A 23,614-nucleotide genomic window follows, 5' to 3' on the forward strand; every position below is an offset into this window, starting at 1 on the left:
ATAACTAGCATCACTGATGAGACCTATGGCGTGTAGAAACAGCACAGTTTGGTGTTGAATAATGAGTGCGTTGTGTTTGGGCTTTTGTTTATAAGAAAAAATAGTTTTCTCTAACATATAACATAACATTTGACACATAAATACCTGATAGTTCTTACTGGAATCTCTGGCGTAAAATAAATCTATTGAAAACACTTTCCCAACACCAGAACAAAAATTACGGTCTCTCGACGCACGTTTTGCTAACCAAATTAGTGTCCTCGGAGATCATCATTACTCAGTCAAAAATTATGGTCTCTCGACGGGCGTTTCGCGCGATCATTATGGCTTAGTCATAATGATCTCCTGAGGACATAATTTTTGTTCTGGTGGTAGGAAAGTTCAATAGATACATAATATACCGTTCAGTTGATTAAAGAATCTATTTAAGGCTTGTTATGTACGGACTACCCATGTTATAGAGGAATCCAAGGTCATTTACCGGAGTGCATTTACATCAAGTAACTCATCTGGATACCAAGAATTCAATAGACTTTGCAATTCTTCCTAAGCTTCCTTTGGACCACTCATGATGTTTTGTATTCCAATTCATATCACTGATTCTCATGTGATAAGGATACACCAAGATAATTCGTCTTGTTTCAAGTATTGTTATAGTATTGCTTGGTTTTAATCTTTATATATCCGTTTACCATTTACGTGATTACCATTTCTTCGAGAATCGTCTAGAATCAAATATGATAAACACTCAATGAAGCTTCCGTTGATAGATCTGTATTTGCAAAATTTGCAACAATTTATTTAGAAACTATGACTCCCGGTGAACAAAATGACAATAAGATGGCAACCATAGACAGGTCAGTGGCAGATCTTGAGTGATTTTCAGGGGGAGTATGCTCTAGAGAAAAAACAAAGGTGACTTTGGTGATATTTCTTATTTTTCAACGTCTCACGCAAATTCCCCATTGAAGTAAGTATTAGTGCCATGAAATTTTCAAAATATATCTATTTTCTTTATGGAGTTGCAGTCAGAGAGACCACTGAGTTCCCTGAGGGTCATGACCCACTTGTGAATCCGTCAGTGTCGAGGACAATCGTCTACGCATAACAAATGCATTACAAGAAACGTAAAGAAAAAACCTGTTGTAGGTGTATTTTCAAAAACTCAAAGACTTATTCAAGTAACACTTTATTGAAGTAACCCTGAAAAGTTTACAAAATCGCAAAAAAACGTAACACGTGTTTTGCTGTACAATAGCTTTCTCATGGTTTTTATACTGAAAGTATGACGTGACGTGAAAGTATGATGTGTTGCGTTTGTTTGCGGTTTTGTGAACTGCCTAGTAAAATCTCACAATGTAATGTTACTTGAATGGTTTATCGTTTTTCAATATTTTACATTTTACTACTTTTGTATGTTTTAACGCTCAACAATTTGCTTTTCGACACCAATATGTAAATTTGTTAATACAAGTGCCCATCAACACAACCACTTCTCCCACTCACTTGAAAGTGAACAAAGCAAGAACAAAGCCAGTGACGAGACAGGCGAATTTTGAAACAGCTCAATATCAACGTACTTAAAAAGTGCGCAAATGAAATCGCACCAGTATTTTGCAGAATTTTCAAGCTATCTTACAAGAAAGGGGTTTTTCCTTCTTGTTGGAAGATTGCTCGCGTTCAGCCTATTCTCAAAAAGGGCAAGAAAAATCTTCCAAATAAATATGAACCAGTCGCTTTGCTATCAGTGATAACGAAAATCATAGAGAAAGTCGTTAACCAACATATCCTCAAATATTTGGAAGACTTCAACATCTTGAGCGGTCAACAATATGGCTTTCGGAAACAAAGATCAACAGGCGATCCATATTGTCTCCAACCCTCTTTTTATTGTATATAAACCAAGAATTCAGTATATTGCTTTGCCGACGGTAGAGGTCATTCCATTTGGATTTCAGAACATCGGTTACGGAGGTATATCTTCACCGGCAGCAGGAGGTTGGATATCTTAATGAGGATCTAGAAGTGATTTCCAACTGGGATGAAAGTAACCAGGTTCAATTCAATGCCACGAAAACCCAGAGGTGTCGGTTTTCTCCAAGAAGATGAATGTCTCCGAAAGGGATACCTATAATAATGTCAGGTCAGACAATTCTGCTTTCTACTTTGATGAATTTGTTGGGGGTTAAAATGGACACTAATATCTTTTGGCACAATCATGTCGCTGGAATTGCAAAGGTTGCTTCTTGAAAGCTTGGAACACTGTTCCGAACCAGAAAACTACACACACCTCAGCAACTTTTGATGCTTTATAAAGCTCAGATCAGACCTTCTTTGGGGAGTATTGTTCTCATGTAGGGAGCTCTGCCCCCAAACATACCCTGAAATTGCTGGATTCCATCCAGAAAAGAGCCATCCGCCTGATTGGAGACGCGACCATCACGTGCATTCTTGATAGCCTGGAACATCGAAGAAAAGTTGGAGATTTGCCTCGCTTCTATAGATACTTTCACGGTAGGTGTTCAAGTGACTTGGCACATTTAATTCCACCAAGAGCGGTACATATCAGATATACGCGATGGACTGTGGCTGCTCATCGTTTTGAGGTTTAACTCAGTACAACTTGAATTTCACTTTTCAAGAACTCTTCCACCCGGAGAACTGCGTTTTTGTGGAATAAACTTCCTGTGAACGTTTTTCCAAATGGATTTAATCTCTAGCGATTCAAATCCAATGTGAATTGCTACTTTCGCACCGCTCTGAGAACGCCTTAAGGATTGTCCTGTAGTGCTTGTGTTTTATCCTTAAAAAAACAGATGAAAACTACAGACGCGGTTCAACCCGGACTACAATCTACAATACATCATATATATCTAAATACATATCTAAATTTATCCTGAGAGTTTTACTGGCGAACCGTTCAATAATAGTTGGGAAGTCGTTATCGACGATGGTTTTCAGTTCAGCCTATGTGTTCGAATGATAAATACTGTGTCGTCAGAAAAAATTACTTTGATACCAGATACATCAAGATTGTAGCACCCCGGAATCCATTGTTTTGCTTTCAACGGGTTCATATTCGATTCCACAAAATCAAGTTTTTATAGACATTTCAAGAGTTTCTCGTGACAGAGTGTCAAATGCTTTGGTTAAGCATTATAGCGTCCTCGAAAGCTATTGGAAATTATCCTATACGTATTGCTTTGTTAATCGAATATTATTTGAGATTTCTTACCGGAAACTATTTTTTGTGAAATTTTGAAATTGGTTTGATTTTTCTGTTGATCTCATAGATGACATCTTCGTTAGAGGAGCTGTCCATGCTCACTCTGACACAATATATTATATTGTCATTGGGCCCAACGATGCATTCGTGTATTCAGCCTATTATTATTATTATTTTTATTACCACTGATGTTTTTTGGTCTCTGATGATTTCATTTGTAGAACCATTTTAGTGATTTCAATCAATTCAAGTAAACGTAATTGTTTTTATATATTCAACAAGAAATTATTTTGATGTGTCGCAATTAGGTGTGTACCTGTATCTGTAGAGTAGGGAGGGTGAGTGTAAGCCCACAGCACTTAGGTCACATGTGACTCATTTTACATCCTCCCGAGGAGTTGTCCTCGTAGGTCATCGTCCATCCTGTCCTTTCCAGGAAGGTGAACAGTTCACTGGGAGACATCTCCTTTATATCGGCAGGTGTAGGCCAAGACTCGCCGAACACACACTCTCTTATTGACGATAACTCCGGGCACTCGCATACTCGTAGAACATGCCTGACAGGCTCATCTTCCTGTTCACACATCCCGCATAGAGTGTGTCCACTAGCCCCATATTATGGTGGTGTTTCCTTAGTTGACAGTGGCCAATCAGAAATCCTACTGTTAAGCGTAGATTTTTCCTGGTCTTCGCCAGATATTTCTTCGGCGCCAGCTTCCCAGGGTCGCCCAAGGTGATCCTGGCAAGATTGCATACTTAGATTCCATCCCATCTCTTTAGGGATTGAGCATTGGTGTAACATTTGGCTAGTTCCGCCATTGTCGAAGTCATCAGGCCTTAGGTGCCACTAGGTCCTAAAATTCTTAGTCCAGCCGCTTCCTTGGCTAAAGAGTACCAATATTAGATAAAAAATCATGTAAATGATATCATATATTCGATTTTGATACGATTTAAAAATTATCAATTACTAACGACTCGCCCCGGCTCCGCACGGGTGCAATGCTGATACTTAATATACATATAAACGCGTGTGGTCGCTGATATATTGCCATATTGATTTATATTAAATGCACAATGTATTTAAGGTACCTAATTGGATGACGATTAATGCTGTATTGCTTAAAATCGCTTGCCATTATTTCTCGAGGATAAAAAGTGGGTATTGTGGGTTATCCCTAAGCGATAGACATTATACCATCGCGGACTTTTTTGTAGACCTTTTTAAAGTGTATAATACTATAGTACATTTGTTGATCTATCTTGTAGGGTTCAGCCAACGTTTACAATGTGAGCGCATAAAAATGTGTTTATTTACATCACATTATACCTAAACCTCTAAAATTATCAGTGTTTCTCTACTATATCGTACATGTTATATATATATATATATATATAAACCTTCCTCTTGAATCACCCTATCTATTAAAAAACCCCGCATCAAAATCCGATGCGTAGTTTTAAAGATCTAAGCATACATAGGGACAGAAAGAGGGAAGAGACACCATTTCGAAACAAATCGTATCTTTAACCGGAATCTTTATTCGATTCCAATAATTTTTTTGACGTTTTGATACCATTGTTTCGCTCAGGATAAATCAACAATCAATATTGATGATCTGGTTACATTATCAGTATCCATGTTTATAAAAGGTTATGTTGAAACAAAAAGTTTCATTCCATGAATTGTCCACATTCATGCGGTTTGAAATCAGTTACATGAAAATGGGGAGCTTTATTAAGTTACTGGCCCCAGTCCTTTTTGTTTCTGCGGTTGCGATACGTAATGATTTCACAATGTGGGCTGTTATAAAAAATAATGTTTTCTTCTTTGTTTCAGCGCTGAGCGATATCAGAACACCGCCCGCTTTTAGTCAAATATATTCTGTGAAGGGGGTTCTTTATCTTCCTTATGCTGAAATAGAAGAGCCATTCCATGCGTGGTAAGTGATATAAAAAAGAAATGAAATTTGACTATCGACAATGTTTTTTAATGTATCAGAAATGATACCTTGTTACGATATTTTTTTTAATTAATTCGTTGCATCGATTCAACTTCAATTGAATATATTCCTAACGTCAAATAACAGAGAAAACATTATAAAACTTTTAATCTCATGCCTTTCAATATTCATGGTCTGAATGGTAAAACAGATAAGTTGGAAATATTATTGGATATAAAAAAATGACATTGTTTGTATCAGTGAACACTGGTTGAAAATGTATGAAATAACATGTCTTTCATTGAGAGGCTACTCCCTCATAAACTCATTTTGTCGGAAAGAATATAATCAAGGTGGTGTGTGTATTTTTCTAAAAAATCATCTCAGTCTTGTCGGGAAACCGGTGATGTACCAGCATTGAGAAACACTTTGAAGCAACTATGGTTATAATAGAGAATCAACTTGGAATAGGCAAATTATTTGAAGTGACGGTGTATAGAACACCTGACAGCAATCTCGATATATTTATAGAAAGCGTGTATGGTCTGATGAACCCTATCTATGATAAAACAAATCGTTACGTCCTGGATTACTGTAGGTCGACCAATTCCGGATTCACCTTCGAGGCTGAAATCTCTGATACGAGATTAAAGCAGCCTACACACGATACGATTTTTCGTACTGCATGTTGAACTGCAAATTGTAAAGAAAATCGTACGGCATGCAATACAGCCATGTTTCATTCACACCTCACAACAGCTCGTACTGCCGAGGTTTAGATTTCAATCTTTCTGAAGGAAGTTGTTATATTGTTTTTTCTTTTTCGTTACTTCTTTAGATTCGTTTGGGAACAACTCTTTGAATTTTGCAAATAAAATATCGTAACTTTAATTTCTTTTTATTTTATTTGAGTGATATTTTGATTTTACATCCCACAGGCAGCTGTTTTCTTTACATACAGCAATAAACTCTTCCCAGAACGTCTAATTTTTATACCCTTATAATGATAATGAAATATGTAATATTCTTTTCCCTAAATTATTTGCTTTAAACGATATGAAATCGTAACTGCCGCTGCAATAAGCTCCACACATTCCAATTTTCTACAACCCCACCCCAGACACTACCGTTGATACGATATTTTATGGAAGCTCCGTAGTGCGAACGATTCGACGACTGCATACTACAAATCACCCAGTTTGCCTACACACGTTATGCTTTATCGTTACTGCGCAAGTACTGATGCATATCGTGCTGCAAGCAGTACGAAAAATCGTAACGTGTGTAGGCCGTTTAACACTATCATATCCAAATGTCTGATTAATTTGTCGGGCTGTTTCGGCAGCGCTTTGGTTCAATTTGAATTCGTAAAGAAAAATTGCCCAAAAATCGACAGACAGCTAAAAAAGGGCCTGTATATTTAATAAGTAAAAACATAGTGTGGCAATAGAAATCAATAGTTGTATTTATATAGGTACGACGGACCTTCCAAAAAGTCTAGGATTGATTACTATGGGGCAACGGTGAAAACCTATCAACTCGGATCCGTAGATTACGGAAAAAGTTTGAAAATTGTTCCCTTCACCACTGAGGAAGTGACCAATGTTATTACTTGTCTACAAAATAATGGAACAATGGATAACCCAGTTGAGCCCCAGCTAATACTTCCGTCACTGGATGGTTTCGAATTCGCAGGTAAATATTGCTCTTTTGTTAAAAATTAAGTTTACATATTATGGTGATATATTTCTTGAATTTTGGAATTCTCTGTCTTACAACTAGAAGGATGCATATTTCGAGTGTTATATACTTTTTAATGCCTCTATATATTTGTACAGGGCTTTTCAAATTTGAATCTATGTATGATGATCTCGTGAACGGTAAAAGATAGAGAGTACGTTAAATTGTGGAAAAACTGACAATTTTTGAATACTTCTGAATAAGACTGTAAAGCAGTTTTCGAACGAATCCGCAATGTCTATATAATAATGTAATTGGATGATTAACGAATGAGTTACCATTTTTTATTACATTTACACCACCTGATATACAGGCTGATTCACGGTGGATGGCACATTAGACGTTTCTGGTGAACCAGACAACGGATCACTTTGAAAATTTAATGGAGGGCATATTCGGACATTCTCTAGCCAACTAAAATATTTTCGACAATGTGGTGTTGCCGCTTCTATTAGAAAGCAGTAGCAACTTTGATTTTTCAAATGAAACACTCTGTATATACTATTATTTTTGGAATCTCCAACAATTGCCCGACAACTTTTCTTGATATTTCCCTATACCTATCTGTTACCGTTTTCGAAATAAAAATTAATTTCAATTTTTTTCTTCGAAAATCATGACTTCTAAAAATGCCGATATCTTTTAGTTAAGAAGTACTATGATATCGAAATTTGGTTTGGAGTTAGGTGATACTTGCACACTTCCCACACGTCAGCCTAATCTCCGTTACTTCAATACAGGGTGGTAAAAAAATACAGTTTTTTCGTTTGCTTGAAAAAGTTGCTGAAATTTGATTATTTTAAATAGAACACCCTGTATATTATTGAAAATTCGGAAAGCTGCTGAAATTTGCTTTTTTTCTATGTATATCATACCTATACCTAACTAGTCAAGTTTTGGACTTATGAACATTTATTTGTGAAAATGTCCTTTCAGAATGGTATTTCCATTCGGTATTTGGTAAGCAGGCTATGATTACTATTTGACAGTAGCGTTGTGACATTCTCCTAATAATATCGACATTTTCGTCACTTCAGAAGTTGCAAATACCTTCAAAACGATGGATCAAAACTATTCAAACGAAGTTCTTATGAATTTGTTTATTATTTTTGGACAGTGTGACAAAATTATCAGCAGAACATGTAGAAAGTTCAATGAAATGTATCCGAATCTACCGCCAATGAACCTCAAGAAATTTATACGAATTCAGAACAATTTCAATGCATTTGGATCAACTTTAAAAGCACCAAGAAACTTGCCTCGACCCGTAACTTTCGAAGACAACCAGATTAATGTCTTAGCATATTTTCATGCATTTCCCGAGTCATCGATAAGAAGTGCTGAAGAAGATTTGTGTATAAAATATTCATCGGTTCAAAGAATCTTGCGAAGACATAAAATGCATGATTATAAATTCACCAAAATTCAAGCAAATAAGGCTCAAGATCCTCAACAGAGAGTAGAATTTTGTGAAATGTTGTTGACACGCATTCAAGAAGATCCACTTTTTTTAAATAAAATTATTTGGACTGATGAATCGAAATTTTCGAGAGAAGGGATTTTCAATAGAAAAAATCATCATTATTGGTCCAGTGAAAATCCTCACGTCAGAAAAGAAGCCGGATTTCAAGAAAAATTTAGTTTTAATGTCTTCTGCATGTTGATGGACAACAAATTGAGGTACGTGATATACGAGGAGTCATTAACATCCAGAAGCTACCTGAATATTTTGGAGAATACTGTAGACAGTTTCGTGGATAATCTGCCACTCGAAGATTATCGAAACTGTTGGTACCAACTAGACGGAGCTCCTGCACATTGCACAAGAGAAGTGAGCGCAGAACTGGATAGACTATTTGACGATCGGCGGATGAGGCGCTTGGGACCATGGAATTGGCCAGCGAGATCACCCGATCTTAATCCATTAGATTTTTATTTGTGGGGAATGTTTAAAGAAAAAGTTTACAAAGTACCCGTGCGTTCGAGAGATGAATTGTTAGAAAGGATTGCCCAAACATTTGAAGATTTGGATCCCAATGAAATCAGATCTGCCACCACGAAAGCAGTCAACACCCGCATTTTAAAGTGCTTGGAAGTGAACGGCCAGCGATTCGAACATATTTTGAAATATTCCACATGATTGTTTTACTTTTTTATAATTATTCATATCAATATTTCCAATTTCAAGTTTCTTGGTGCTTTTTTAAAGTTTATCCAAACATATTGAAATTGTTCTGAATTCGTATAAATTTCTTGAGGTTCATTGGCGGTAGATTCGGATACATTTCATTGAACTTTCTACATGTTCTGCTGATAATTTTGTCACACTGTCCAAAAATAATAAACAAATCCATAAGAACTTCGTTTGAATAGTTTTGTTCCATCGTTTTGAAGGTATTTGCAACTTCTGAAGTGACGAAAATGTCGATATTATTAGGAGAATGTCACAACGCTACTGTCAAATAGTAATCATGGCCTGCTTACCAAATACCGAATGGAAATACCATTCTGAAGGGACATTTTCACAAATAAATGTTCATAAGTCCGAAACTTGACTAGTTAGGTATAGGTATGATATACATAGAAAGAAAGAAAATTTCAGCAGCTTTCCGAATTTTCAATAATATACAGGGTGTTCCATTTGAAATAATCAGATTTCAGCAACTTTTTCAAGTAAACGAAAAAACTGTATTTTTTTACCACCCTGTATTGAAGTAACGGAGATTAGGCTGACGTGTGGGAAGTGTCCAAGTATCACCTAACTCCAAACCAAATTTCGATATCATAGTACTTCTTAACTAAAAGATATCGGCATTTTAGAAGTCATGATTTTCGAAGAAAAAAATTGAAATTAATTTTTATTTCGAAAACGGTAACAGATAGGTATAGGGAAATATCAAGAAAAGTTGTCGGGCAATTGTTGGAGATTCCAAAAATAATATTATATACAGAGTGTTTCATTTGAAAAATCAAAGTTGCTACTGCTTCCTAATAGAAGCGGCAACACCGCATTGTCGAAAATATTTTAGTTGGCTAGAGAATGTCCGAATATGCCCTCCATTAAATTTTCAAAGTGATCCGTTGTCTGGTTCACCAGAAACGTCTAATGTGCCATCCACCGTGAATCAGCCTGTATACCATTGCATACTACACAAACCTCTGAGTTTAAGAAAAACTTTCATTTTGCTGTACGGGGGGGGGGGCTGCCCCACTGTGTCTTTCGCAGTGTCCAATCTGAAAAATACGAGCTACTGATTGAGTAAAATTCAGCTGGCACTGACACAGTAAATTAATTTAACTCTCCTAATTCAAAAACATCTGAAGATCCAGAGACAAGTTGCATATTCCAGAAACTAATTACAGAGTTCTTAGTTTCGAAAATATGTAATGCAAAAATATATATCAGATTTTACTCTAATTTTGATGAATGTCCATCATAAATCTCACCAATGATAACAGACCAATGTTTTGTTGAATTTTACAGTTCTCAAAAGACAAGCCTGAGTGAGTAACCATAGACAACTTTCCTTACGAATACGCCATATATTATGGAAACTTGAACCGCATTTAATCAAGATAAACATCCCCACGGCGGTCTGTTGAAAAGCCAATATTTAGAAACGACCGTCGAAAGAGAAATCGCTCTATTTTTCTTTACAGCTTCGACTGCCCGAAAATATTAGGTTGTTCAAAAAGTTTTGTCACGTGTTTCTGCAGCTCCATTTCTCAATAAATTGTCACGTTTCGAATTACGTTCATCTTTGCTTCCGCGCAACCAAAACGATCCTTTTTTTGTATCGGATTGTCACGTGATATGAAAAGTGGAGACATTTAGGACAGTGAGTAGATACCGATGAGCCATCCAGGCACTTCCCAAAGGTGAAAACCCACCAAAAAAAAACATGGTTACTATAAGTACACTATAATACAACTTTCTGCAACTAGACCAAACCATCACAGCCGAGTCCTATTGTGAAGAAATCGACGAGCTTAGTGATGGGGACTTCTGAATCGAAAGATATCATTTAGCATATTCTATAGCTTTCCTAACTGATGGGTTATTATTTGTTTTCGCTGACCCAAAAACTCTCTGATTCCTCAACTGAATGGATTGCATGGTTCTTGCGAAATGAAGCCATCTCTGCGGATGGCCAGAACCATGGAGCATTCACTGGCATCATTAAGATCTTGTTTTGCAGTTTTTCCAAAATGGAAAGATTAGTCGATGCGGTTTGTCCCCAAGTGCCTACAGCACACATGATGGCAGGCTTGAACATCGTATTATATAGTAAAACCTTGTTCTCAATGTTGAGCTGGATTTTCTATTAGAAGATAGAGCTTAGCTATCCTCATTTGAACTTTGCTCTTAATGGTCTGAACGTGATGAGCCCACGATATACCATAAGTTCCAAGTACATAACTCAAGACTGCCACTCGATCTCCCTGCCTGAGTTCTGTCTGGATTCACTCGGATCTTCCAGTCGAAGTACCAGCGTTCAAAGTCGTCCAATGCACGTTGAATATAGTCGACCTTCAACTCACGACCAATAGAAAAGGCGAGAAGAGACGTATTATCAGCGTATAGGGAAAAGACTGTATAATAGTGAAGACAGGGCAGCTCCCTGGGGCAGTCCAACTTGGATTTCCCTAGAGAGAAAGGGCCTTATCCGCCGGACTAGGCCCAGAGGCAGGTTAAAATTAGGAATTTTATGTAGTATTTCATTCCAGACATGGTCGAAGGCCTTTAAGATGTCGAGGAACACTAGATGTGCAGTTTTCCTCCTGTTCATCTCTGAGATGGAATTTTTGACCAGTCTCATGTGGTCGAAGCTTGGTGGTCTACATTCAGTATCAAAACAGTATTCCTAAAAATAGAAGAAAAGATGCAACAAACTTGTGGTCAAACAACCTTCCAAAAAACGTTTTGATGTAACATAAAATCTGTCAAACTTTCAGTAAAAATTTTGCAGAATATACATTTTTGTTTGAAGAAGCAAGTGAATATTTATTTTTATAATGATAAATAGAAAAAAAGAATCGCTCCATATAAAGGGTATTCAGTGCTGATCGGCGACGGTCGTCAGTTTCATTCTTGGTTTAGTCTTTAGTATTTGGCGGCTGCTCATGTAATTCATCCTAAACTCAAAATCAAATCGTTTATTAGTTCAGTATGAATTAAATAACAAAACAGTTATGTCCGAAAAGTAAAGGCCAAAATATAAAATCTTTTTCAGGAAAAGAGACAATCCGTGGAATTGATTCCGAAAAGTGGAACTTGACAGAACTGATAGGTCAAAAGAAAAACAAATATACAATGTGGATTTCTTACAAACCAAATTTGAATGGTGATTATGGAAATATTGCTGTACCGGTGAGGTGAGTTGAAACCAAAATGTAATGTTCTTTTATCTCGAATGATAAGCTCAGTACACTCAACGCAAAAGTCGCACTTACTAGGCACATCTGCCATGAGATGTCCCAAATATTTAACAGAAGGACACACGAAGGTGCATTTTGCATGATCGGCACATAGTTTGACGGTTTTTAGTCTATGAAAAACTGCTGTTAGGTGATTCAAGTGATCCTCAAACTTTGTTGACGAAACTGTCATATCATCAAGATAGGCAAGTACGGTAATATCCTGTAGACCACTACGAAACCTATCTATTAATCTCTGAAATGTAGCAGGTGCGTTCCTGAGCCCGAATGCCATGCCATTAAAACTGTAAATGCCAAAGGGCGTTATGAATGTAGTTTTGTCCCGAACCGTTTCACGAACAAACACCTGATGGTACCCACTTTCAAGATCGAGAGTCGATATAAAGATTGTTCTCGTAGCAGCATGTATAATGTTGTCCGTCGTTCATCCTAGGAAGAGGATTTATGTCCGGAATAGTTATGGCATTCAAACAGCAGTAATCCACACACATGCTATAATTTCCATCATTTTTGGAAACTAGTATTGGTGGTGCGGCAATTATTTCAATAGGGAATCAACTGCGGATTTTCGTATGTCTGCCTTTTGAGGTGTTACGCAATAAGGTATTACGGCAATCGGTGTGTCATTCATTAAATTTATGCGGTGCTCTGCATAAAGCTGATTATTATCCCCAAATACATTTCGATTTTTTTCCATGAGCGATTGGAGTTGATCAGGTTGGCAAAGCACTCGTCTTCCGTCAAGGTCAAATCAAGAAGGCTGACTGTAGTGGTATTCCCAGAATTGTTTTATGATCACAGAACATGAATTTCATCTGCGGAATATTAAGGATTAACTTAGTGTTCATCAAAAAGTCTATGTCAAGTAGAGTTTCCGGATACGTGTGTTCAGAAGAAGCAACGAAAGTTGTATGAATAACTCTTCCTAAAAAATTGAAAAGGCAACTAAATATTCGAGCTGAAACTAACCTTGCTTCTCCATCGGTCATGACTTACTTCATTTCTTTGTTTTGGCAATCTACATTGATCATAAAGTCGATTACCTGTGACGCTACACGCAGCACCGGTATCGCCCTAAGCATATCCCTTTAGGTCTAGGACAGTTAGTGGTATTGAAGGCCTTTTATTGAGGTCATCAGTAGTAGTTATGAGAAGTTCAACAGAGGAAACAATTTCCGAAGAGGTTGATTGATTTCTAAGCTTACAGTTTAGGCAGTTAGTCCTTACATACCGTAGAGTATTACATCCATAACAAACAATAGTAGAATTCTGGCAACTATTCACAGTCGAAGGTGGGTTTTCTTTTCCACGATGTGAGGTTGTTGATTGTTTGCAAAGTTGATCACTAGCTGCAAATTTTCTGCATTGAGGTTGAGTATGACCAAAATTTTTACAAAAGTTACTCTTTGGTCTTTACTTACTAGAGTCATAATTACCATCATCTGTGTTTTCACTGGCTTCTTGCTCAGCAAATGAATGTTCTATAACTCTGACCTTCTCAATAAAAATATCAGATGAAGAGATATCTGTTCTTGGCAATCGCTCTTTTATTTTTGAGGTGAGCAGGCTATTCATCATATCAAACTTGTGCATGTAAAACAGTAGCGTCAGGTAAATGAGACAAAAGCATCAGTTGGCTCTCTTTCTCCCTGTTCCCTAAAAAAAGTTTCCGAAAAATTTTTGGAGCAGATTTCCTTTTACCATAAGCGTGTTTGAGAGGGGTTCGTTAAAGATGAAAATGTACCCAAAAAGGTCACAAAAACTGACTACATTTTAGGTTTTTTGTTTTTCAGATACGAAATGAGAGGATACAACACATTATTAGGAAGTCATTATGATCGCTATTACTTAGAATACGATTCTTTCAGTGTCGATGAAATTTCAACAGATATATTCGAGGTTCCTGAAGGTGAGTTTTGAAAAAGTATCTCTACTGAATCCGGGCTTTCAGTTTTCTTTCAAAACTTAACATTCAGAGTGAGTATTTTAATTTTTAGAAACTCATTCTGAATAGTCTTTAAACTATTGGAGTATAATACTCCAGTTATTACTTGATGTAAAAATTTATAATTGATCTACTACAATTTATCTAGTACAAGCCTCTTTTGTTTTATATTTAGTCTTCTCGAAAATGCTAAGAATATGGTTCAAATGCTTTCCCCAATATGAATTTTGATTTATTAGAAATAGTTATATTATTACTGAATCTATTTTATGTGACCAAATTGAAATGAATTAGTTCGGAGACTTCGTTGATTTCACAAAGTAAGATATATGAACGCATTAAATTAATTGTCTAAAATTTGCCCGTGACATAACCTCAAGTGGACTTGTCAGTAGATTTATGTCTATTTTGGTTCATAATAATAAATCATATAATTTAATCAAAACACTTCACAACCTAATTAAACTAATCAAAGATACTATAATATCTATAGAACTAACCTGTCTCCAACGAACATTGAAGTGCAGGCCATTGTGACGTTGTGACGTCACGATAGGTTGACTTCGCCTACTGGCCGGTATTTCGGCCAGAAACAACTATATTTGAATATAATTCGAATGTAGCGCCTATTTTCAGTTATATTTTATTGTAGTCATTTTTCTGGTGCTCATGTATTCAAAACGTATGCGTGTGTGATTCAAATACATTCATTAAGGCGTTAAAACGATGGCGCCACATCAACTGTGATTTGAAACGTATCTATTTGTTTTGGAACAGATTTTGACGTTACGTTACGAAAGTTGTCAGATTACTTACTGGTTGATTCATATTTTGAATAGAAGAAAGAATTCTGGTAGACTGATTTAAAAAAGGCAGCTACATTTGTAATATCTATGCAAAAAATTGTATGCACAAACCTGATTCTAATTGAGGTTAGAGAAAATAGAAAAGTTTGTTTTTATCATTGAATTTGACATCTGACACAAATTGAATCATTCCATTCTGGCGAATCTTATTAATGATGACGTCACTACGAATCGTTTTTTAATACACGCTCGAGTACGATAAAACGCCAGAAAACACATTTTATTATTTAGTATTGATCGTTTTACCAACTTGGAAATTCATGTGTTTGCGATAATTAAGTTGTTTCGATCTTATTGATGTGAAACATCTATAGCCGCACGTAAAACCGATGGCTGGCGTGGCGACATGTCGCCATGTGTAAGCAACTGTGTGATTCTCTTCCCGCTGGTTCGGCGTTACGCTGCTCGGATGCGTATAGTGAATACAGTTGTGTTTTTCTAATATAACACACATAACTTGTGTTTTACTAAGTAAATATTTTTTTTTAATGATTAAAAATAAAATATGTTTGACAGTGGTCATCAATAAGTTGATTATGTTTGTATATTTTATAATTTATTATTTGCATAAACCCCGCTCATATTTGGTTTGTCTCAAGAGTCAGTAAATGTCCAATTAGTCAGTAACTTGTCGCATTCATAAATTTTGCCTACAAATTGAAAAAAAAAATCAAATTAAAAAATTTAATGTTGATTCTTAGCTTTCTCAAGTAGTTAACGTTTCGGAAAACAATCTTTTTTCGCTTTCAAAACCTGTATTCACTACGAAAATCTCGCCTTCATCTGTGATTATTCTAATTTCTCTTCGGAGTGAACTTTTTAGTTTGCCCTTTACTACACTTCAGCAAATTCTCTATTGATTAAGTATTTATTTATTCAGATTGTGGAAGGTTGTAAACCCAGTTAGATAATTTTAATTACATTCTTATGAAAAATAATGCACTAAAACAGTTGCTTGAAGGATAAACATCATAAAGACTGACAAAATTGTATTTCAAAATCAGCTGATAGCGAGCAGCGCACGAATTTTTTTCTTATTTGTTATTAACAGGAACATCGAAAAATCAATTAATAAATTGATTTTCTGACGATGGTGGAATTTATATTGAAACATTTATTATTGATATTTATAATTTAGGATCTTAACTGATACATTGCAATAACTAGCTAAGTTTCTTACTAGTAAATTGAAGCCACATTGAATTTTTTCCATGTATATTTGTTTAAAAAATTACATTATTTTAATACTTCTTGGAGGGCGCGACGTCTCAATCAAATGACCTCCTATATATAATTTTCAAACATACTGCTCACAAAAATACATTTCTACAGATATTTCCACATTTTTTTCAGGCTTGACTTGTACCTCTTTTCCTGGGCCTGGCAAACAGCATCGGACCACATTCAACCCCATGGCAGAATTCATCAGACCAGAATTAAACGACCATGTTGATTCCGGCTTTCACGAATTCTTGAATAAACACGGCAAACAGTACACCGACGAAAAGGAGCATACCCAGAGAAAGGAGGTTTTTCGACAAAACACCAGATTCATTCAGTCGGTTAACAGACAGAATAGAGGTAAAACGCGAATACTCCTGAAGAAGCTATTATATAATATATATCTAATATATGTATAATCTAAAAGACCGAGTTGCAAACTTCTCTTCTAAATGTAACACGTCAGTCATATTCATGATTGAACTCATGACCTTTTGCTGGAAGATGGTTTGCAAATGCGGAGTTTGTCTTTCCCTCCAATAAGCTACTTCTATGCTCTTTAATTATTTATGAAAAAGTTCTCCCTCTTTGGTCAATACAGAGTTTTGGGCGAGAGCCATAAGTCAAGTCATATACTCCTAATCTATTCGACACTGAAGTTTTGTCTTCATTGTTTTCAATAAATTCACTTAAACTATTATTCGTTCTGTATGCCACATCCAAGAACCCCTTTTTTCAAAAACGAACGATATCATTGGTCGGTTCACCAAAATGTGACAGTCTTATAGAGGACGATATCGTTTCTTGAATTTGGGTAGACCTGCTCTGTGGCTTGTTTTTGTATTCTTTTGGAAAGACTGGGGTCAATAATATCTATCTTGTAACCATTGTTGACCGCGATTGGTTCGATGACACTCAGTTCTCTCTGGAAATTACTTTCCGACAGTGGAGACTGTAACCTCGAAGATAAGCCCCGAAGTAGTTGACTCATAGTATTCCAGGACGAGGATTTGAGGACCCCGGTGAAGACTAATTCATCACAAACGGTGCGTGGGATGGCGGAAGAACTGGGCGTCAGGTCAAAAAGCTCAATAAAAGAGTACCCCACAATTTGAACGATCGACAGAAACTGTCACGTTTCGAGGTCTGTTCTTCTATGCTTTCGCGCAACCAAAGCGATTCTTTTCTGTATCGGATCGTCACGTGTGATGATGAGTGGATCCTCTACGACAACAGAAGATGTTCTGGACTGTGGTTGGACACCGATGAGCCACCCAGGTACTTCCCAGACGAAAACTCACCAAAAAAGACCATGGTTAGTGTATAGTGGTCAGCGGCAGGTGTGATTCACTATAATTCTGCAACCGGGTCAAACCACCACAGCAGATTCCTATTGTGAGGAAATCGATAAAATGTACCGTCAACAAAGGAGGTCTGCCCGTCCGCGAATTTCACAAGTTACCGTCTGAAAATCAAACAAATGGCGCGTCGAAGAGCTCTCGCGAAGAGCTCTCGCGAACCGACTACCATATTTTCAAGCACTTCATTGAATTTCTCACCGGTAGAATCTTCTCCATTAGGGCCAGGCAAGCAATATTTTCGTCGACTTCATCGAATCCCGAGCATACCATTTTTATGCTGACGGAAGTAATCGACTTGTACTCGTAAATTGAATGAGTTTTCACTATGATATTACAGTTTGAAGTAGACTCATAAAAACGGACGAAACTTTTGAAACAACCTAACTAATAGAAACATGAGGAGATGTGATGTTTTGGATTTCGGTTCGAAGTATTTATTTCCCAGTTCGTCTGTTTTTCTTTACAACATAGTCATCAGACTGCAGAACTGGACCTGATATTTCGATTTGTTTTGACCTGTACTAGTCGAGGGAAAACAGTAGTTTGGTTGTTTTGTTATAATATCCCTAATTCTCAAATTTTCGTAATGTTTCTTATAGACATTTCTATAATTTTAGGTTATAATTCGTCTGTTAACCATTTGTCGACAAAACAAATGCCGAATTGAAAGCGTTACTACCAAATTCACAATTTCTCTTCCTGTTTCTCAAAAACTCTTCCACAATTTTAGGTTATAATTTGGCTGTTAACCATTTGTCTGACAAAACAGAAGCCGAATTGAAAGCGTTACGTGGCAAACAATATACTGGGGTATATAATGGTGGACAACCCTTCCCCTATGAAGATGCCGATTCAAAACATGTTCCGCAGCAATGGGATTGGAGATTATATGGAGCCGTAACTCCTGTTAAGGGTGTGTACCATTTCTTCGACATTTTTTCCACAATTGACTATTTATTTAAATTGAAAGGTTATATTATTAGGAGTGATTCATTTTTGCGAAAGACAGTTTTTGGCTTTCTACTACTCCATCTTGATACGCAAAAATGTGTGAAACTCCCAAATAAAGGAAATTTGTGTCTAAAAGTTACTTCTTTGCATGATCCATACATCTATGTATAAAGTTACTTTTTTTAAAATGTATTGCTTCCTTCCTTTCTTTGGAAGTTTTCCACATTTTTTTGTATTAAGATGGAATAGTAGAAAGCCAAAAACTTAAAAAAATTACAAAAAATAACTATTTGTATTTCAGACCAGGCAGTTTGCGGTTCATGTTGGTCCTTTGGAACAGTTGGAGCTGTGGAAGGGGCGTATTTTTTGAAGAACGGAAGGAAACTGGTGCATTTGTCCCAACAAGCCCTGGTGGATTGTTCTTGGGGGTAACTTTATGGAATCTGTAGAAACTAGGTTTATTTATTTGTTATTATTGTTATTATAGTTTTGGAAATAATGGATGCGATGGTGGAGAAGACTTCAGATCGTATCAGTGGATGCTTAAACACGGTGGAATATCAACTGACGAAGATTATGGTTCATATTTGGGTCAGGTAATATGACTTCACTCATGAGCAGAATCGCATCAACACTGGGTTTTGTTAAATTTTTCAGGATGGTTTCTGCCACGCTGAAAAAGTGCCAAAAGTTGCTGCAATTAGTGGTTGGGTTAACGTGACGACAAATGACAAGAAGGCTCTCAAACTGGCTATTTTCGAAAAAGGACCTATCAGCGTCGCTATTGATGCTAGTCAGCGTACGTTCAGTTTCTATTCAAATGGAGTTTATTATGAACCAAAATGGTGAGTATGAACCCGAAGGCAAACCCTCGATGAAATTATTGATCGTCAAAAGTCGACAATCGGGAATACGAGTATCAGTGGTTTTATTTTCGCACTAAAATATAGTTATCTTACGGTTGCATGCTTTGAATATTGTTGATTACCTGCATGTGTGCCTATTTCCAAGGAGTACATGATAAATATTTGATTTCATAGATTGGAAAATTATATACTGTCGCATAACATACTTTGAAGAATGGCCGGAATTACAGAAAATTGTTGAAACCTCTGCAGATGATATTTTAGTACTTTTATATACTTCCGGCGAGAACCTTGAAAGTTGGAAAATGTGTCATCAATATCATGAACAACAATAAAGCTCATATTCCATGTCAAATCATCCATAGGATGTCGGGAGGTGAGGTTTTACAAATTTTTCATAACGGAAACGTTACATTTTTCCACTTCCTAGTACTTCCTCAAGATGCCTTGTAAATATCGTTAAGATAACACGGGAATCACTAGGTATATATTGGGGATCAAATTATGCAATCTCGAAAACATTCTCCACCTGTCAAGAAGATAAAACACGGATCTTATTAGATCACGCCTGGGATTATTTCATTCTTACATACGCGGACTGTATTATAGTATTTTGTTCCATTGTGGTGTGGTGAATATTTTTCCATGGCATGGAACAATATCCCTGGTTCATGTCACTTCAGAAAACATCTCATGGTTGTGATCAGTATTCAATGGCGTCTAGACTTTTGACACAGTATACTATATACAGTAATCCCACTTCGGGTGATTTTTGGTTTGAATTTTCTACACGCAGACCCAGGAGTTGCAGTCTCAGGTCTGCGCAAACGACGAGTTCAAGACAGGCACGCAATCAAAGCGTTTAAACACTGCTCAACATAACAAATATTCATATAAACTGCTCAAAAAAATACAGTCGATGAAAACCATGTTGGGCACCTAAGAAAATTGTACAAATGATAATTTTGCATTTGTGTAATATTCAAGTAACCCAGATCATTTCGACAATGATGAACTATGTTTCAAGTAGATTTTAAAAATTCATGGGATCGGATGTGACAAAATATACTTTAATTTCAACAAGAAAAAAGACAAGATGAAGAACGAGTTTTGTTATTCATGAACCATGGTACTGTGCAAGAGCTCTCTAGGAGAAATAACGAGTCCCTGTGTGTATACAACCGTGATAGCATGGTCTGCACTGATGAGGAACACTTCAAAACGGTTCGCAGTTCCCACTATTTGTCCTAGAGAGCTCTTGCAAAGTTGTTTCTTCAAAGTGAGAATCTTTGCAATTATGTCTGAGGCGACTTGGATTCCGAAAGGTTAACAGTCGTAAGGTATTTTTGATAGTCAAATTTACATTATATAAGAAGTTGCTGACTAATAGGACATGTTTCATTTAGAATAACTGTTTTTAATCTATGCAGCAACTTTTCGGGGTTGATTAGACATCTAGACTTGTATAGATTCAAATATCAACATTTGTCAATATATGTCGAGTTATTAGCTAAAGAAGTAGTTGTTTTCTGTCGGAAAACATATATAATGGTATAGTCAAAATGCATTTGGACTTGTCAGTGATTTTATTATCAATTTTTACTTGGATAAAAGCTGGAAGCAGCAAAACAACCTATTATCTCACAGTGTAAATAATTCATAACTTCTGACTCCGAAAACTCTCACATACATTTATAGTTAGTACATACATACAAAAAAAATATTTTTGTATGATTGAACACTACATACTTAATTACTTTTTTACTTCTTCAAGTCCTGAATAGTAACTACATAATTCAGAAAGAATAGGCTCTACAGATTCCTTAATCTTGAGTGATGAATTCGATTAGGAATATTTTTAATAATTGGTCCTTAATATAATCGAATCGGCAAACTCGTCCGCCATCTTGAATTCTCCAATCAATAAATGAATATGCTATATTTGGCCCCAAAAATCACTACAAAGAAATTTCGCATGGATTCGTACCATGGTTCATGAATAACAAAACACGTTCTTTATCTTGTCTTTTTTCTTGTTGAAATGAAAATATATTTTGTCACATTCGAATATGAACATCTGCCGATTCCATGAATTTTTAAAATCTACTTGAAACTTAATTCATCATTGCCCAAATGATCTGGGTTACTTCAATATTACACAAATGCAAAATTATCATTTGTACAATTTTCTCAGGTGCCCAATATGGTTTTCATAGACTGTTTTTTTTTGAGCAGTTTATATGAATAGTTGTTATGTTGATCAGTGTATACACGCTTTGGTTGAGATTGTAGTAGGGAGAAATGTCATTAGTGTCAAATACGTCATCATTATAAAAAATGAAACTCCTGGACACCGACATCAAAGGGACCGACGCTGAGTGAAACTACTGTATACAGAAATACTGTGCTTTTGACAGTTGAATCAAATCTCAAAATGGCTGTAGCAGTTGTAATGAATGTCTTACACACAACCTTGGTGTCCTTTGAAATTTTACCTGCTAATATTATTAGTAATAATACTGTATTTTTTTTTCAAAGTATCGTTCTCCGGATACATTAACACACATCATTTTATCAGTCTTCGAATGTTGAAAGAAATTGTATTTGAACTTTCAAGAAGCGAATCCACTTTTCCAGGAACGAAATAACTGAAAACCAAACTGTATTTTGCATAAATAGTACAAATGTACATGTAGTTTTATTTTGAACATCCTTACAACGTATCTATTTGATAAAACGTTTTCAGCACTTTATAAACTACAACGAATAAAATAAAGCAGAAACTGACAACTGACGTAACGTAACGTCAAATTCCGTTTCAAAACCAACCTCACGTTAGTTTTGAATCATCATGAATACGTTTCAAACTATAGTTGATGTGACCTCATCGTTTCAACGCCAAAGTGAATGTATTTGAATCACATGCACCGCTCTCAGAGCACCTCGAGGATTTTTCTGTAGGGCTTGTGTTTTGTCCGTAAAAAAACAGACGAATACGTTTTGAATACATGAGCGCCAGAAAACGCCTATTGTACTGTTCTAAGAACAATATCCACTCGATCACACTGGAACAAAAGGGATGTGAAACTAACTCATTTCTCTTCACATCGAGAGAGAGAAATCATACAGAAATCAGACATTGAAACAAACATTTTGAAATGAACTAATGTGCTTGAAAATTTCAAGACAAAATTGAATTTCATTCTTATTCTGATATACTTGTAGAAACACCCAGATGAATTGTGAAAAATACACTATTTACAATTTTCAGTGGAAACAAGGATGAAGATTTGGACCACTCAGTTTTAGCTGTTGGTTACGGAACAATTGATGGTGAGGACTATTGGCTGATTCGGAATAGTTGGTCGACATATTGGGGAAATGATGGATATATTCTGATGTCAGCTAAAAATAACAATTGTGGGGTCATGACTTCTCCCACATACGTAATCATGGCATAATTTATTGTCAAGTCAGTAATTGTTAAGTATCTTGAAATATTTATGTACTAAGTGAATTAAATAAGTATAAACCAATTTTTGTTTTCATGAAAGACAGAACTGTGCTGTATATGTAAGAGATCGTTTGACAAGAAAATAATTTCCTGAAATATAAAATCTGAAACATTCACTTCTTACAACTTTCCTACAAAGTAGTATCTTGGTTATTAGTATCTTGGTTATTACTTAGAAGTATATTGGGTTACATCTGACAGATCGACAGAAGAAATTCTCGTATAGATGATTCTCGTTCGTTTAGCAGGAGAATAAAGGTTTCCTACGAGCGGTGCAGTGATGGAGTTTCATATTAGAAGTACCTACCAGAAGGCAGTGGCTGTCTTTGCTAGATCTGTCCTGCACTGATGAGTATTGCTTCGAAACTGATTGTAGATGATCATTAAGTTGCCTTAAGTGGGAACCTGCTGCAGGACAAACGGAAAGTTTCTGCAAGGGTTTTCCCCGTCGGATTTTTTTCTGTTTATTAAAACGATCTTCAAGAGTACATGAATGAATGTCGTAGTTACGTGTACGTATAACACGTCAATAAGGGCTTCAAATC

The 23,614-nt window shown here is 36.2% G+C and overlaps 1 protein-coding gene across 1 annotated transcript; it reads left to right on the forward strand.

The window, feature by feature from the left end:
• The first annotated feature begins 4,846 nt into the window (after positions 1–4,846).
• LOC111503871 (digestive cysteine proteinase 1) lies at positions 4,847–23,091 on the forward strand. Its single transcript, XM_074186194.1, has 11 exons — positions 4,847–5,006; positions 5,064–5,166; positions 6,641–6,861; positions 12,141–12,282; positions 14,139–14,254; positions 16,510–16,737; positions 18,469–18,651; positions 18,991–19,117; positions 19,177–19,285; positions 19,347–19,534; positions 22,827–23,091. Exons 1-11 carry the CDS (start codon positions 4,880–4,882, stop codon positions 23,014–23,016), a joined length of 1,734 nt encoding a protein of 577 aa, XP_074042295.1. The 5' UTR covers positions 4,847–4,879; the 3' UTR covers positions 23,017–23,091.
• Positions 23,092–23,614: the final 523 nt, after the last annotated feature.

The sequence above is a fragment of the Leptinotarsa decemlineata genome, unplaced genomic scaffold (genome assembly GCF_025532065.1).
Source record: "Leptinotarsa decemlineata unplaced genomic scaffold, Ldec_3_MD MMD2_tig00078422_RagTag_RagTag, whole genome shotgun sequence".
NCBI lineage: Eukaryota > Metazoa > Arthropoda > Insecta > Coleoptera > Chrysomelidae > Leptinotarsa > Leptinotarsa decemlineata.

Coding starts and splice junctions, on each gene's coding strand:
- LOC111503871 (XM_074186194.1), top strand. CDS start 4,880: ATGTTGAAACAAAAAGTTTCATTCCATGAATTGTCCACATTCATGCGG. Junction 5,167..6,640: donor GAAGAGCCATTCCATGCGTG/GTAAGTGATATA, acceptor GTATTTATATAG/GTACGACGGACCTTCCAAAA. Junction 19,535..22,826: donor GTTTATTATGAACCAAAATG/GTGAGTATGAAC, acceptor TACAATTTTCAG/TGGAAACAAGGATGAAGATT.